At 35.0% G+C, this 13,969-nt stretch overlaps 2 protein-coding genes across 4 annotated transcripts; both read right to left on the bottom strand.

The window, feature by feature from the left end:
* Positions 1-1,522: 1,522 nt before the first annotated feature.
* Positions 1,523-4,768, bottom strand: LOC145034362 (signal peptide peptidase-like 2). Of its 2 annotated transcripts, none has more exons than XR_013678052.1 (10): positions 4,382-4,768; positions 3,693-3,851; positions 3,433-3,544; positions 3,220-3,339; positions 2,993-3,144; positions 2,708-2,890; positions 2,597-2,631; positions 2,318-2,474; positions 2,066-2,224; positions 1,523-1,788 (listed from the first exon to the last, which is right to left on the bottom strand). XR_013678052.1 is itself a non-coding variant. In XM_078982754.1 (10 exons), the coding sequence occupies exons 1-9, from the start codon at positions 4,520-4,522 to the stop codon at positions 2,177-2,179; spliced, it is 1,107 nt and encodes a 368-aa protein (XP_078838880.1). In that variant the 5' UTR covers positions 4,523-4,768; the 3' UTR covers positions 1,523-1,788; positions 2,170-2,176. The 2 variants fall into 2 exon arrangements, 1 of the variants encoding a protein (XP_078838880.1); XM_078982754.1 differs by having other exon boundaries at positions 2,170-2,224.
* A 4,950-nt stretch (positions 4,769-9,718) lies between these two features.
* On the bottom strand, positions 9,719-13,549 carry LOC145034360 (UDP-N-acetylmuramoyl-L-alanyl-D-glutamate--2,6-diaminopimelate ligase MurE homolog, chloroplastic-like). 2 transcript variants are annotated; one of them, XM_078982752.1, is made up of 7 exons: positions 12,995-13,547; positions 11,056-12,424; positions 10,852-10,968; positions 10,584-10,759; positions 10,338-10,483; positions 10,102-10,246; positions 9,719-9,978 (listed from the first exon to the last, which is right to left on the bottom strand). In XM_078982752.1, exons 1-6 carry the CDS (start codon positions 13,466-13,468, stop codon positions 10,228-10,230), a joined length of 2,301 nt encoding a protein of 766 aa, XP_078838878.1. In that variant the 5' UTR covers positions 13,469-13,547; the 3' UTR covers positions 9,719-9,978; positions 10,102-10,227. The 2 variants fall into 2 exon arrangements, with proteins under 2 accessions (XP_078838878.1, XP_078838879.1); XM_078982753.1 differs by lacking the exons at positions 9,719-9,978; positions 10,102-10,246 and having other exon boundaries at positions 10,375-10,483; positions 10,571-10,759; positions 12,995-13,549.
* Between the last annotated feature and the right edge of the window lie 420 nt (positions 13,550-13,969).

Below are 13,969 nucleotides of genomic sequence, written 5' to 3'. Positions count from 1 at the left end.
CTTAACTAGATAATAAAAAATAAAAAAAAAACTAAGATTCAGATAAGTAAAGAGTATCATGGAAAGAAGAGTTTGCTTGGTAAAGAGAGGAGACCAGTGGTAAAAAGAAAAATACCTTAATCGAGTTTTCTACAGTTCATTTGTTTTCTTAAAAAACAAAACCACCGGTAAGTCAAACATGAAACCCTCCCTCTCCTGCAACACCTAATTTTTGATATGACATAGCCGCTCGTCGGAATAGTGAATCTGGCCTCGCCTATCGTCCGTGGTGTTGTCGTCATCATTGGTGGTGCAGTTACCGACATAAATCACAGATATAGAGATGAAAGAGGAAGATGTAATCAATGGATCTGGTGCATGTGGTGTAGAAATAACAGATCTAGATGGCGATGTCGGTGCCGACTTGGATTCCGACGAGATAACAGATCGGATGGTGTAGTAACAAATCGATGCACCGAAGGTTGTTGGTGGACTAGATCTGGACGAGATTTAAACATATTTAAACAAGATCTGACAGGAGAGTAGGTGATCGTGAGGCTGGTTACCAATGGTGGTCGGAGGTGGCCGATGGTGGTGGTTCGTCGATGGTAGGAGTAGGCGACAGTTATCCGACGGTATGAGGCAGCGAATGTATGGGGGTGGTGGTTGGTGGCAACCGGTGGAAATAGTTATGTGTCTTCAAGTTTTGGTGGGAGACGATGAGAGAGTTTGAGAGGTTCTAAAACTATCAGATGTTTTTTGTTTTTAGAAAATATGAGTAAAATGAAAGTATTAGATCTAGGTTAGATAATAAGTTTTTAGTTGGTTCTTGGGTTCTTAATCTTTTTTGTTTTTCATTTGAATCTTTACCTACATAGTTAACCACAAATAAAAATCAATTATTTTTATAAAATATAAGAAAAAATTATAATTTATATAAAATATAAGAAAAAATTACTATAATTTATTGAGGTGGTGATTAGTACGTTATCAACACAAGTATTATATTAATTCCAAACTAAATAGGACATCTATATAATAATACCATATATTTATTTCTTTTTTTTATTTCATTATCATAAAAACTTAATGGGTTAATTGTTAGATTCATAACGATAATGTAAATTATTAACCTTGGTAATCACATCTTATTTATTTATTTTTAACTTTAAAAGTGAATAACCTATAAAAATACCCAAAATTTGACAAATATGATGACGATCTACAATGTAATCTTGTGAGTTACCCTATAAAATAACGTTTGTGTTGAAAGGCTTTGTGCGGTTATTAAATCCTTAACTCAGTCGCCGAGTTATCAAATGACATTTGGACTTGTAGTATCAGTCACTTCAACAAAAAGTTGCTAACTAAAAATGTTAGGGTTCAAGTCTTTACTGTGGAGGAAAAAGTCTTACTATAGAGGAAAGGTGTAGATTTAAGAGTAGGATAGTGGATGCATGTTTAAGCCATTCTATAAAAACACTTTATCGCAGTCAATTGAGTGAGGTGACACACACATCCATGATGAATATAGACTATAGAGTTTTTAGGGAACTTGTACTACTTAACAAGCCATGATATTCCACCAACGCCATTTTTTACAACATAGATGGACAGTTGGTTTCAAACTGTTACACATTGGTACACACTGACTGTAATTACATAACAAAGATGCTAAGATAGTTCACTTCTATTCATCTGCTGCGTGAGAGTGGCCGAGTCGCACATGTGGACATTCCCTTTCGGGTTCACCACTTGACCATAGAATTCCAAGATCCCCTCTCTTCTTTCCCAAGGACAAAAAGGTCCCTGCATCATAGAGATATATACTACTATATAAGGTAAGGTGTTGTTTCTTTTTAACTTAATCCGATAAGTCATATGTATTATATATGGGTGTTTCTCTTTTACTTGATACATAAATAACGACATAAGGGTGAACCCGAAACTTTTTTACAAATTTGCCATCATTTACCCAAAATATAACAGTCATTCATTTTCTCATATATTTTAAGCAATAAGCATCGTTCATTTATCCAGACATGATAAGATTCCAAATAAAGCCAAGTTGAAAGTTGAATGTTACCTAGAGTAAAAGGAACAATGTATAGCAATGCTGGTTGTCCATGACCATCAAATTATTAAAAGACCGTTCAACAATGATGTCGACGCAAATTAACTCTTGATTACCTTGAGATTAGGTACATGAACAATCTGAAAGAACTGTAATTATGAGCGCAATTCCCTGAGGGGATGAAAAGAAAAAACAAAATATCATTAATTTCTAAAATGATCAAAATTTGTTTACATAACATATATTGTTAAGTGGTTGACGTACGAGGATATCTTGTCCGATCCATGCAAACTTGTAGTCACGATACACTGCCCAAAGAACAGCAAAGACTATGCAGAAAGGCAAAACAGCCAAGGTCAGACATGAAACAGCTCCAAAGAATGCTACTTTGATGGAAGGTTGTGCAGCATGTTTGAACCACCTGACAATTTCAAAAAAATAATAAATAAATGTCTGGTTGCAAAACTGTTGACATTCCATAAACTTTCACACAGTCATAAGAATCATTAAATACAAGCTTTATATAGAGAAGAAATGTTGCACCTTGATAGCAAAGCAACTATGCACGTTTGCAATCCCTGCATATAAACAAAATAAGTCTTTAGTATTGATTTTGTTTTTTTAATTTAGTTAAATGTGTAAGATATGAAATACCTCAACCCCTCCTATGCAGAAGATGACCACTAAAAGTTCTATAAACCATGCGGACATTAACTTGTAAAGAAGAACCAAGAAGCAAGAAGCAACAATCACAAACAAGACTGCTGACTTTGTATTCACTTCCACAATACCACTTGTACCAACAAGTTTTGTATTTGAGAGCTCCTCTGAAAAATCCTACAAAGAACCAGACACATCATATATCAATGCATGCCACTTCAGCACCAAGGTGGGCAATCGAGCCTAATAAAAAAAGGGAAAGTTAGTTTTTTTTTAAACCTCTAGTAATTTATCATGTTCTATAGCTGCTTCATTGGCACTCCATGCAGACCAATAAGAGGCACACAAGATTGTACCAACTGCCATCAGCCATAGAAATACTTCGGCTATGTCAACCACTGGTCTTCGTGGTGAGTATAACTGCACAGAAACTAAAGTGTGGTTTAAAACCTTCACAAAAAAGGCACCATGGTGATGAAAATGAAATTATAATCCAAAAAATATACTTGATGAACGATTGGATAACAATCTCTCTAACTCCACACCAGCATCTTGTGGAAGCATGACTGTTGGGATGTGTATATCTAGATCAGTTTCATCAGACTCACAAACCATCTTGTACAGTTCTGCAGGGTTGCAGAAAAAAAAAACTAACATAAAGAAACTGTTTGCCTTTGTTGTGCAATGTAGACTAAAGAAATGTAATCATTTGGTGCTACCTCTTTGGTTATTTATAATAAGGACTGCTGAAGCACCAGCAGCTTGTGCAATGTTTGCCTTTGTTGTGAATTTACAGTGACCACGTGTCACCATGATGACATCACCAGTAAGCTACCAAAAGTTGAAGAGAAGTAGGTTACACTACTGTTATTCAATTTGTAATACATGATTGATGATACACTCTATTTGTCCCAAAATGAGTTTTTTTTTTTTAAAGTGGTCCCAAAATGAGTTACTTATAGCCAGGGTGGAAAAAGACCTTGTTCTTTGGTGGAGTACAACAATCATGAGGGACTGATTGAGTAAGGTTAGTGCGGTTTGCATTTTTCTCTTTGGATACAATTGTAGTTCCAAATCTAGCACCAACGCCAACAAACTCAGCACCTTCAACACCATCAACCCATGTTTGAACTTTTACCTAACAAAACCAACCAACATGAAACTTCAGTTTGATTTGCTTAAAATGCCAACCTATTGCATACAATCAAGCCACAATCTCACTTTAAATCCAAATATACTGTATACTTTAGCTATAACATAACTTAGAATTTTCTAGATATAACACATAAATACACAATGAAGCTATAGCATACCTCAAATCAGTATATATAAACATACATGCAGGCCATAAGCCTATAATCTCACTTCAAGTCTCCACAGTCCACATAAATATATAATGAAGCTATAATTCAATTTCAATCTGGAAATGTAACATGCAATCAAGCTATGAGCACAATTCACAGAAATCAGATGGATCGAACACCTCACTTGGCGAACCTATATCACATCCATGAAGACCACAAACAACTGAACCTGTTTACCCATAAAAATATAACTATTTGACATGCACTGCCACGAAACTAACAAAAAGATGAAGCGTGCCCAGTCATAAATCAAAGAAACATGAACCAGACTCCAAATTTAGTAAAATTAAAAGGGGGGTTTTACCAGCACAAAGTCATTCTCACAACCAGGCTTCTTCGGAGCAAATTTGTCATCATGAACAATGTCACCGGCAGCTACCGGAGTAGGGTTACTGAAGAAAACAATGATGGTTGATATAAACCAACAAAATCTCAAAAACCCCATGAAAAAAATAGGTGAAGCTCCAAAAAAAATCCTTGTTTTTTTCACTGCATCACACTCTCCGACAATAAATGGGATTCAGATGGATCTCTAATCTCATAGTCCCATCATTACTATGTGCTTTTGGGGTGTGTGTGTGTGTTTTGCGGAGCAAAATGCCAAAATCCAGAGTTGCGGATGGTTGAAGTATTGAAGATGATGTGATACGACACCGTTGGAGATCTCTTGTTTGGATCCTGCCGGATTAAAAGCGGAAGATCCGGGGCATGTTATACTGTCTTCTGTCTATTTGTCTAACAAACCCAAGGGTACATGGTGTTTGCACTTTCGTACCCTTAAGTTTGTAAAATTGCCAATATTGATGATATCTACACTCTAGATAGTCCAAACTTGAAATGTCTATATTAGTGTAAATTTGGTCCTTGTGGTTTGCAAAAACCTTTGGATGGGGTCCAAAAAGTTTTTGGCTTGCACCGAAGGTCCAAAATCAAAGTTTTTCATTGTTTTTGGTCCAAAAAAACTTGAAAAGTCGATTTTACCCTTTTTAATTTCTTTTTTCTATTTTCTTTATTGTTTTTGGTATTTAAATAATTAAAAAAAATAAAAAATAAAATCTTACCCAACACACATACTCTCTCTCTCTCTCTCTCTCTCTCTCTCTCTCTCTCTCTCTCTCTCTCTCTCTCTAACCTAACCTAGGTTTATTCTTATTCATCTTCCACAAATCCATCGACATACCCCTCCCTTTGATCATCATCTTGTTAATCGAACCCCACTACTGGTCCCATAAACACACAATGAAACTCCCTTCTCTCTTAACTGAAGAACATAAAAATTGACCAGATTAAAAAAAAACAATCAAGGAACTCTTCCTGTTTCTTTCATTCTTCTGTCCCGATTTTTGGCAGAAGCACCTCCGTCGGAGGTGTTTTCTTGTGCGTTCCCGGTGAGCAAGGGAGCTACAAACCCCCTTCGTTCTCCCTTCACCTTTTCATTATTCCTACCAAATCAAAAAGAAGATGAAGCAAGGAATTAACGGAGCAAAAAGGCCCTCGCATACCTCCTGTTGGACATCGAACAACCAAAGTCATTACCATTGCTGCTTGTCTCGCCCTATCGAAGACCTTCGTCCCTTCGCAGCCTCTTGGCCACACCGAACCCATCTTCTGGCCTCACCCCTCGCTTTCTTTCTCTTCAATCAAAGACCTCCCTCCTCTGACCCTCCTTCCTTCGCACCTCACAACCGGATGAGAACGATCGAAGCTTCGCTGCTTCTTCACATCTTCGTTCTTCGGTCTCGTCGACCCAGGAGACAATCTTTCTCACGACCGATCAACGAATAATCGCGCCCTACGAGCCATCATGCTTCCCTTTTATTCGTTCGTCTGCTTCGTTCGCAGCTTCGTATCCGTCTCTCTTTTGCCCGATCAGTCAAAGTGACGAGGGAAAAAGCCCTAAATCCTTTTCAACTTGATGAATTGTCAAAATAACCCCCTACTACAACATTCCCTTTTAATATAATTCCCAATGGAGACGAGATGGGAAGTTCTTCAGTTGAGAGAGAGAGAGAGAGAGAGAGTGCTGGGTAAGATTTTATTTTTTATTTTTTTTTAATTATTTAAATACCAAACTAAATAAAGAAAATAGAAAAAAGAAATAGAAAAGGGTAAAATCGACTTTTCAAGTTTTTTTGGACCAAAAACAATGAAAAACCTTGATTTTGGACATTCGGTGCAAGCCGGAAACTTTTTGGACCCTATCCAAAGGTTTTTGCAAACCACAAGGACCAAATTTGTAGTTTTGTCTTTTCACTATAAAAGTCCAATAAACATGTCACGTGATATCTGGGTCCTGGGGTAAGGCAGAGTCACAAATGAATCGTCGACATAAGTTGACGGTGTTATTGTTAAATTCGATGGTTTAACTTTTTGATATGGGTTCGAGGAGGATTCGATCTTGATTTGAGTTCTAATAACTCAATAATATTATTAAAATTATATACGATGAAACAATTTAGTTGAGGATTAATAGTATCTTTAAAGGGCATCATATGTGTAAGTTGGCAACCCAGTTATGTCATGTAACAGCTCAACTCTTGGCCCAAGTAATAGGGCTCATTTATCTTGTTATGTAATACACAAATACTTACTCGGCCAAGAGAGACATAATAAAATTATAGAGGGAAAAGTGAGGTCGAGGCTCTCTCTTCTCGAATGGATATAGGCAAGCTTGCTAAACCATGTAAATTATTGTTTTATTCTCTATTTACTTTCATTGTTCGGTTATTGTCACTGTTTCTATTTTGAGTCTAAGACCAAAAACGAGAATCTTATCAAATGCAAGATTAGTGGTTGTTTTTCTTTGTTTTCTGCATTGTTTCTGCTGGAGTAGCAATATGTATTGAGTTATCTTTTTTTTTCTGTCTATAAAACATAATTTGTCAGATGTTAAACAACGACAAAGTATTATTGATGGTCATTTTATGACATTTCGCTTGAGATTTAACATTTCACTTTGCTAACATAAATTGTTAATAAAAAAACACAAATTAAAATACAAATAATGCAAATCTTACTATATCAAGTATGAATATATTAAGAAAAAAAGATCAGCATCCATAATAATGTCTTTATCAAAGGACATCATAATTTATTTTCAATATATTAATAGTAAGACGGATACATATGGAATATACAAAAATCACAAAAGATTTTGATTGTTTTGAATAAGACATCAAGGTTATAAACTAGTTTTGCAGCAAACCCCTCTAACTATTAAAAGTTACACTTCCACTCGCCTTTGAATTCACTTTTAACTGATTATTTATTGTTTGTCTATTTAACTCTTTCTGATAAAATATAATTGAAATCCATCGATTTGAAAATAGATATATAGAAATCATTATCTTTATCTTGTTTCTTTGAAATGAAAAAGAAAATCCTCCATAATACATAAAGATCTTTTGCCACATGTCATTCTCATTTATTTTGTCCACATGTAATTTTGTGGTTATTTTAGATTAATTTTTATTCCATATGTCATTTTATGGTTTTTTCATTTTATTAAATTTCATATAATATTTAAAAATTAAAATGCAATAATAAATGCATATCAATTTCATAAATGAACTTTCCATTTAATTTCAAATTACTAAATTAAAGATTTATTAATTTTCTTTATTTATTTATCTAAATTATTTGTTTAAATTTAAAAGAAATAAAAATCCTCCATAATAAATAAAGATCTTTTGCCACATGTCACATTCTCATTTATTTTGTCCACATGTAATTTTGTGGTTATTTTAGATTAATTTTTATTCCATATGTCATTTTATGGTTTTTTCATTTTATTAAATTTCATATAATATTTAAATGCAATAATAAATGCATATCAATTTCATAAATGAACTTTCCATTTAATTTCAAATTACTAAATTAAAGATTTATTAATTTTCTTTATTTATTTATCTAAATTATTTGTTTAAATTTAAAAGAAATAAAAACACTTTAATTTTTATAATTCAATATTTTATCATTTTTCTTATAAATTCAACTTCTTAAATGTTTAGAATTTTGTATTTAGTTTTTCGTTTAAATAAACTCATGTAATACATGGGTCTCACACCTAGTGGTAAAATAAGATACGTTATGAAGGTTTATTGTTTGAAACCTGCCGGCTTAAAAATCAGGACGCTGCAACAAATTTTACGTAATGCCCCCAGACTACATGTCTTTTTGCATTATAGTACCTAAGGTTTCTAACAAAACATTTATTTTTGTGTTAAGAAAATCAAACCGAAAATCGTATAAGGGTAACTGTATAAACCGACTCGAACCCGAATAACCTGAAAACCGAATAAGGGTAATTGTATGAACCGAAAATCGAACCGATTAACCAATACGGGTTCGGTTCGGTTTGAATATTAATCAGTAAGGTTCGGATATTACCCAAATAACATGTACAAGATGATGAAGGACCTAATATAACCGGAAAAAAACCGAATAACCTAAATAATAGAATAACAATGTACTTTTATACATCAACATAAAACATTCAAATACTATCATAACACAACAACACATTGAAAAAATAATATTTAATATTAGATTAACATAATGAGAAATAACTTCTTAATTGAGTTTCTTGAGTTGGAGCTCAATTTTTCATGACTAAACAAAGTACGAATTCATGAATCCTTAAAGACAACAGGAAGGGACGATTTTTTAAAGTTTGAAACAAGAGGAAGGATCGACATAAGTGATTGGGTTTGGAAATAGATAAGAAGATTTGTCGATTTTGAAACAATGAGAACAAGCATACATTTGCTTTTCTATTATGAACGACAAGAACAAAAGTGTGAATCGTGATTTTGATTTCTATCGATCAGAGAAATGGAAAAATGAATGCTCATTCAGGTCGGGTATTTAGAACCGAATAAGTTTTTATTTAGGTAATCCAAACCGAATAACCCGAAAACCAAATAAGCATAATATAGATACCCGAATCAAATTTCTTATTCAGGTCTAATTCGGTTCGATTCGGGTTTCGATTTCGATTCGGGTTTTCAGGCCAAATTCTCATCTCTAATGCAAGCAACGATAAAATAAATAGACAATGCACAATCCCAACTTTTCTGATATTCATAAAATTCATCGTATTTTTTAAATACTACGTTTAACAAGGTTGTTGCCAATAGAGCATACGTATATATATTTTTTTGCTATAAATGAATTTTAAACTTTTTTAAAGTGAAAAAAAAAATCCTTTTTTTCTCAAGATAGCACTTATTAATATCCATAAACGTACTTGTACTTGATGTTTCCGTTTCCATATAAACTGTGACAGGGACATATTCAATATAGGACAAGAGTGAGTCTTAACCCACCCACACAAAATTAAGGTTACATACAATATAATAAAAAAAACTAAGATTGTTATATGGCTTATTTCATTCAAAACTTGAAATTAATAGAAGAGAATACATTATTGTCTATGTCGATTAGACTCAATTTTAGATTACTTTAATGATGCAAGACAACATTTTTTGCAACTTAAAATAAACAATTTAATTAAGATTGCATATATAGTTACATTTTGTTATAATTTGAAGAATTTTGTGATTCATTTATATCACCCTAAAAACAAATTATGGACTGTAAACTGACTACTGTTATAATTTTCATGAGAGCAAGATAATGCTTCCTCTAACCTCGAGATTCAATTATGAACTCTTTGGACCAGAACAAAATCTACACATGCATGCTGCTAAAATCAATAATCTCCGTCTCTTTCTAAACTTGAGAAACGAATATATCCTAAAGGGCCAAAAGGATACTATTCAAGCTAACAACTTACATATCCTACAATACATTATTACATCATCTCTAACCAAACAAAGTTCATTTCTACAAAACTGCACCTTTGACATATTACACAACACATCCCAGCAATCAATTCACCTGCAAACGAAAACCAAGTTTTTTTTATTCTAATTTTGCCCCCATTGATATCAATCTCAGTCCCAGTACAAGTTGTAACACATGGACCTAAAAGAAGACGTTTGGTTCACCATATTTTCATACCTGATGTTGGATAGGACCTTGTTTGTTGCCTTCAAACATCTATTTCATCATATATATCATATAACAAATAAACCGGTGAACCCTGCAACTCACTGTTACAGAAAGCCTCTCGGATTATAAATTTGTTTAGTAGCTCTCAGGCAACCTGCAGGGAAACACAGCGAAGGATTATCAAGGGCACATTTGACAATTCACAATCATTTCTAAACATTTTCAGTAGTGTAAAGCCAAATTACCGCCATGGAAATTCACTGGTGTCAATCCCTGATTGATGCAATTCATCCACATACTGCAAAGCTTCTCTACACTCTTCCCTATCATCAAAAAACTCTGTTGTTTCACCAACTGTATCATATGTCTCATGCCCTTTCCCAGTAACCACCTACCACATATATAAACAAAACAAGACTTGTATTAGTAAAATAAAAATTATCAAACTAGAATATAAAAAAAAAAAAAAATTAACCACCTCAAGTACTTACAACAACATCTCCCTCCTCCCCCATGGCAACAGCAGAACGTACAGCCACCCTTCGAATATCATGAAGAAAAACTCTATGACCATTTTTAAGTGGGGGATGATAGTCGTTTTCTTGATGCTTAAAGTAATCCTGCATAGTCCATCCTATCCCCGCTAACATGTCATCCAATATGTCAACTGCAACAACAATAAATAAAAAAAAACATTTTACACACGTTATACATATTGACCATTTTTTTTAAATAATACAAATCGCCAAACATGCTTACGTGGATCCTCATTCCTTGGATTATCTGATGTCAACATAGTAATATCACTCTTTTCTGTCGCAATCTTAGTCATCACCGGTCGTTTGCCTCGGTCAGTCTCCCCGGGACAACCGATAACTATAGATTATTGATTGCAAACAGTTTAGACCGAAACGAAAAGGGTATTTTAGACATTTGACTAATCAGTTCTATTCTATATCGTACCTGTGATAATTCTTTTTGGATTTAGTTCACGAACATTATCAAGAAGCCTTGATAAACCATCGGGAGTATTTGCATAATCAACAACCACTCCATAAGTTTGTTCCTCATCAATCAACTCACATCTACCAGGCACAACATCAACCTCTTCAATCCCCCTCACAATATCTTCCAAAGGTGCCCCAACCGCAATCCCAACCGCAACAGCCGCAAGAATATTGTAAACATTTTGTCTCCCGAGTAGCCCGGATGAAATCTCCAAAATACCCTGAGGGGTATCCACCAAAACTTGTGTCTCAAAGAGAGAAAGATCAAACTGTAACGGATGCACATCCGCTTTCTTGTCCTCCATTGCAAACGTCACAACAGGTACATCTTGATTCCCTTGTGCGATAAACAGAGGGGCGTTTTCGTCATCAATATTCACAACTTTCCGATGACGTGTCGGGTCCACCATTCTACCAAACAACTTAAGTTTAGCGTTCCTATACTCTTCATCGGCCCCGCTTAGGTTCGTGAAAACCGCAATATCGAAATCAACCTCATCACATCTTCCGGAAGCGAGCTCTTGAGAAGAAGCTTCCATGACTAAAGCTTCCGCCCCGTTATGGATCATCTTAGCCATTAATTTTTGGCGGGAAACCGCATCTGGGATTGTGTTTTTTGTCTCTAATTGGTTTTCACCATGAACATAATGAGCTACATTTGTTATCATCCCGGTTCTTAAACCCATCACCTCATACATTCCTTTTATCAGATACGCGGTGCTTGTCTTTCCATTTGTACCCGTGATACCAATTACAGCAACGTTCTTTGAAGGGTGTCTATAAAATGAAGCTGCTAAAGTTGCTAAAACAGAGGATGTGTCTTCTACTAAAACTAGCGCTTTACACCCTAAAGTTTCCTCAATGTCGATTTCTTTACTAGCTACAACTGCAACAGCCCCTCGTTTGTCAGCCTCGGTTAGAAACAAATGTCCATCTGTTTTTTTCCCGACACAACATACAAACAAGTCACCGGGCTCCACTAATCTTGAATCGTGTTGGATGCCTGTGATTTCAATCTCTAAATTACCTAAAACTGAAATGGGTACGACTTTGCTCTCGTCTAAAAGCTCGGCTAATGTCATTTTACATTTGGGTTCTACAATGCGGACTTCTCCTTTACGAAAAGCATCAAATTCAGCACCGAATGGAGATTTATATGATGAATCACCAGTGCCCAGATCATCGTCTAACTCAATATCTGAGTTTTCGACCTCTGAATCTTCACCGCTTGCTTTCAGTTCTTCGAGTTCTTCAATTTCCTCCAGGTCATCTTCTTCATGAGACTGCAATTCGTCTACTACTTCATCGATTTCCTCCTCCTTTGACTGCATCAATGTCCATTACAATACAGATTTGTAAAAGGTTGTAACTTATAAAGCGACTGAAAAGATTAATGCTCATAATCGGATAATCAAGTGAGTTTTTACATTAATGATTAAACATTAAATCTTAAGTACAATTTATATGCAAATATATACCATGGAAGTTTAGTGACTAATTGATCAATCTTGCACATATATACATATCCGTATATGTATGAAGATACGTGTACAATTTACCACCTGCACCTCTAAATCCAGTAGCAAGAAGCAGGACCAACAACAAAGTTTCCGTCTTCGTAAATTGTAACAAGTGCCCGGAAAGAACTATGATCAGAAAACTCAATGTATGTTTTTTTCGTCTAAACACACACACAGAGACACACACAAAGTATTCGTTTATACAAAATTGATAGAGATTGTGCAGAACTCAAACTTGTAATGAACTACGTAAGAAAAGTACACAGAACCAACAAAAATAATCAATCTTTGAGCATGTAAACAAGTTCAAAATGAATCCTAATTACGCTTTCCAACTTGGATTTATCCAGCCACAAAAGGAATCAATCTGCTTACCTCTTCTTTCTTTGGATTTGGCTTCAACAGCCCTTTTTTAACGAACTCCTTCCTCTTCAAAGCAATAGAATCATCAATCTCGGAATACAAATCTCCCTCGGAATCATCATTAGCCCCAGAAACAGGTTCATCAGGTGCGTCTTCGACGTCTTCTATAGCTTTGAGAAAAATTGATTGGTCTTGTTCAAACTGAGCTTCTTGAGCCTTGCGAGCACGGGCAATTCTAAGGTCGAGTTGTTTGAACTTAGAGACACCGTGCATTGTGTCTTCGGGTGCTTCAGGGGGGTCAGCGTCAGCTGGGTTTGGATAGTATTTGCCATCGCGTCCGACGGCAAAAGGGGTGAGATTGGTTGTGGTTATATGGCGGATAAAAGGTGAGAGGTGATGGCGGAGAGGTGGGTGGAGACGGGGCCTAGGAAGAGAAAGGGAGGGCGAGAGGGGGAACGGGGAGGAGAGGGAGAGGAACATGAACATGTATGAGGAGGAGAGGGAGAATGTGGACTGTGGAGGGTTTAGTGCCGAACAGACCGAAGGGGATAAGGATATGAGTTGGGGGTTTACACTTTACAGTGAAGGTGATATATACGACGTCGTTTTATGGCAGGCATAAGTTGAATTGAAATTCAGTTGGAAAACTATATGTTACTTGATTATATTAGTTATAAATTATCGTAAAAATTACTGTAAACTTTTTTAAACTAAAAAGTGACTTAAAAAAAGTTGTAAACAAATGTTGTTTCAAGACGAGGGCCTAGTTGCCTTGCACAACAATTTTTAAGTCGAAAGTTTTTAAAAAAAACAAACATCAAGAAAAGCCAAGTGATTGTTTATTTTTTTTAAGACCGTAAACATCTAGTTTTTTAGCTAAAAGTTTTGAGCATTTTAATAAAAATAAAAAGTTTCTTTAAGTTAAAATAAATAAATAAAGGTAAATGATTTTGATTAATAATCATAATAAACATTATTTTTAAGATA

This window comes from Lactuca saligna, chromosome 3, assembly GCF_052625555.1.
Source record: "Lactuca saligna cultivar CGN05327 chromosome 3, ASM5262555v1, whole genome shotgun sequence".
NCBI classification, from domain to species: domain Eukaryota; kingdom Viridiplantae; phylum Streptophyta; class Magnoliopsida; order Asterales; family Asteraceae; genus Lactuca; species Lactuca saligna.
The sequence above is the reverse complement of the archived record's forward strand: the minus strand, read 5'-3'. Positions and strand labels throughout refer to the sequence as shown.

What these genes read in the sequence shown, in the direction of transcription:
- LOC145034362 (XM_078982754.1), bottom strand. Translation starts at nt 4,522, where the DNA reads ATGGGGTTTTTGAGATTTTGTTGGTTTATATCAACCATCATTGTTTTC. An exon ending in GTGAGAATGACTTTGTGCTG is followed by an intron (nt 3,852 to 4,381) that starts GTAAAACCCCCC and finishes TGGTTTTGTTAG; the next exon opens with GTAAAAGTTCAAACATGGGT. An exon ending in TATTATAAATAACCAAAGAG is followed by an intron (nt 3,340 to 3,432) that starts GTAGCACCAAAT and finishes GCAACCCTGCAG; the next exon opens with AACTGTACAAGATGGTTTGT.
- LOC145034360 (XM_078982752.1), bottom strand. Translation starts at nt 13,468, where the DNA reads ATGTTCATGTTCCTCTCCCTCTCCTCCCCGTTCCCCCTCTCGCCCTCC. An exon ending in CAAATCCAAAGAAAGAAGAG is followed by an intron (nt 12,425 to 12,994) that starts GTAAGCAGATTG and finishes ACATTGATGCAG; the next exon opens with TCAAAGGAGGAGGAAATCGA. An exon ending in TCCAAGGAATGAGGATCCAC is followed by an intron (nt 10,760 to 10,851) that starts GTAAGCATGTTT and finishes TTGTTGTTGCAG; the next exon opens with TTGACATATTGGATGACATG.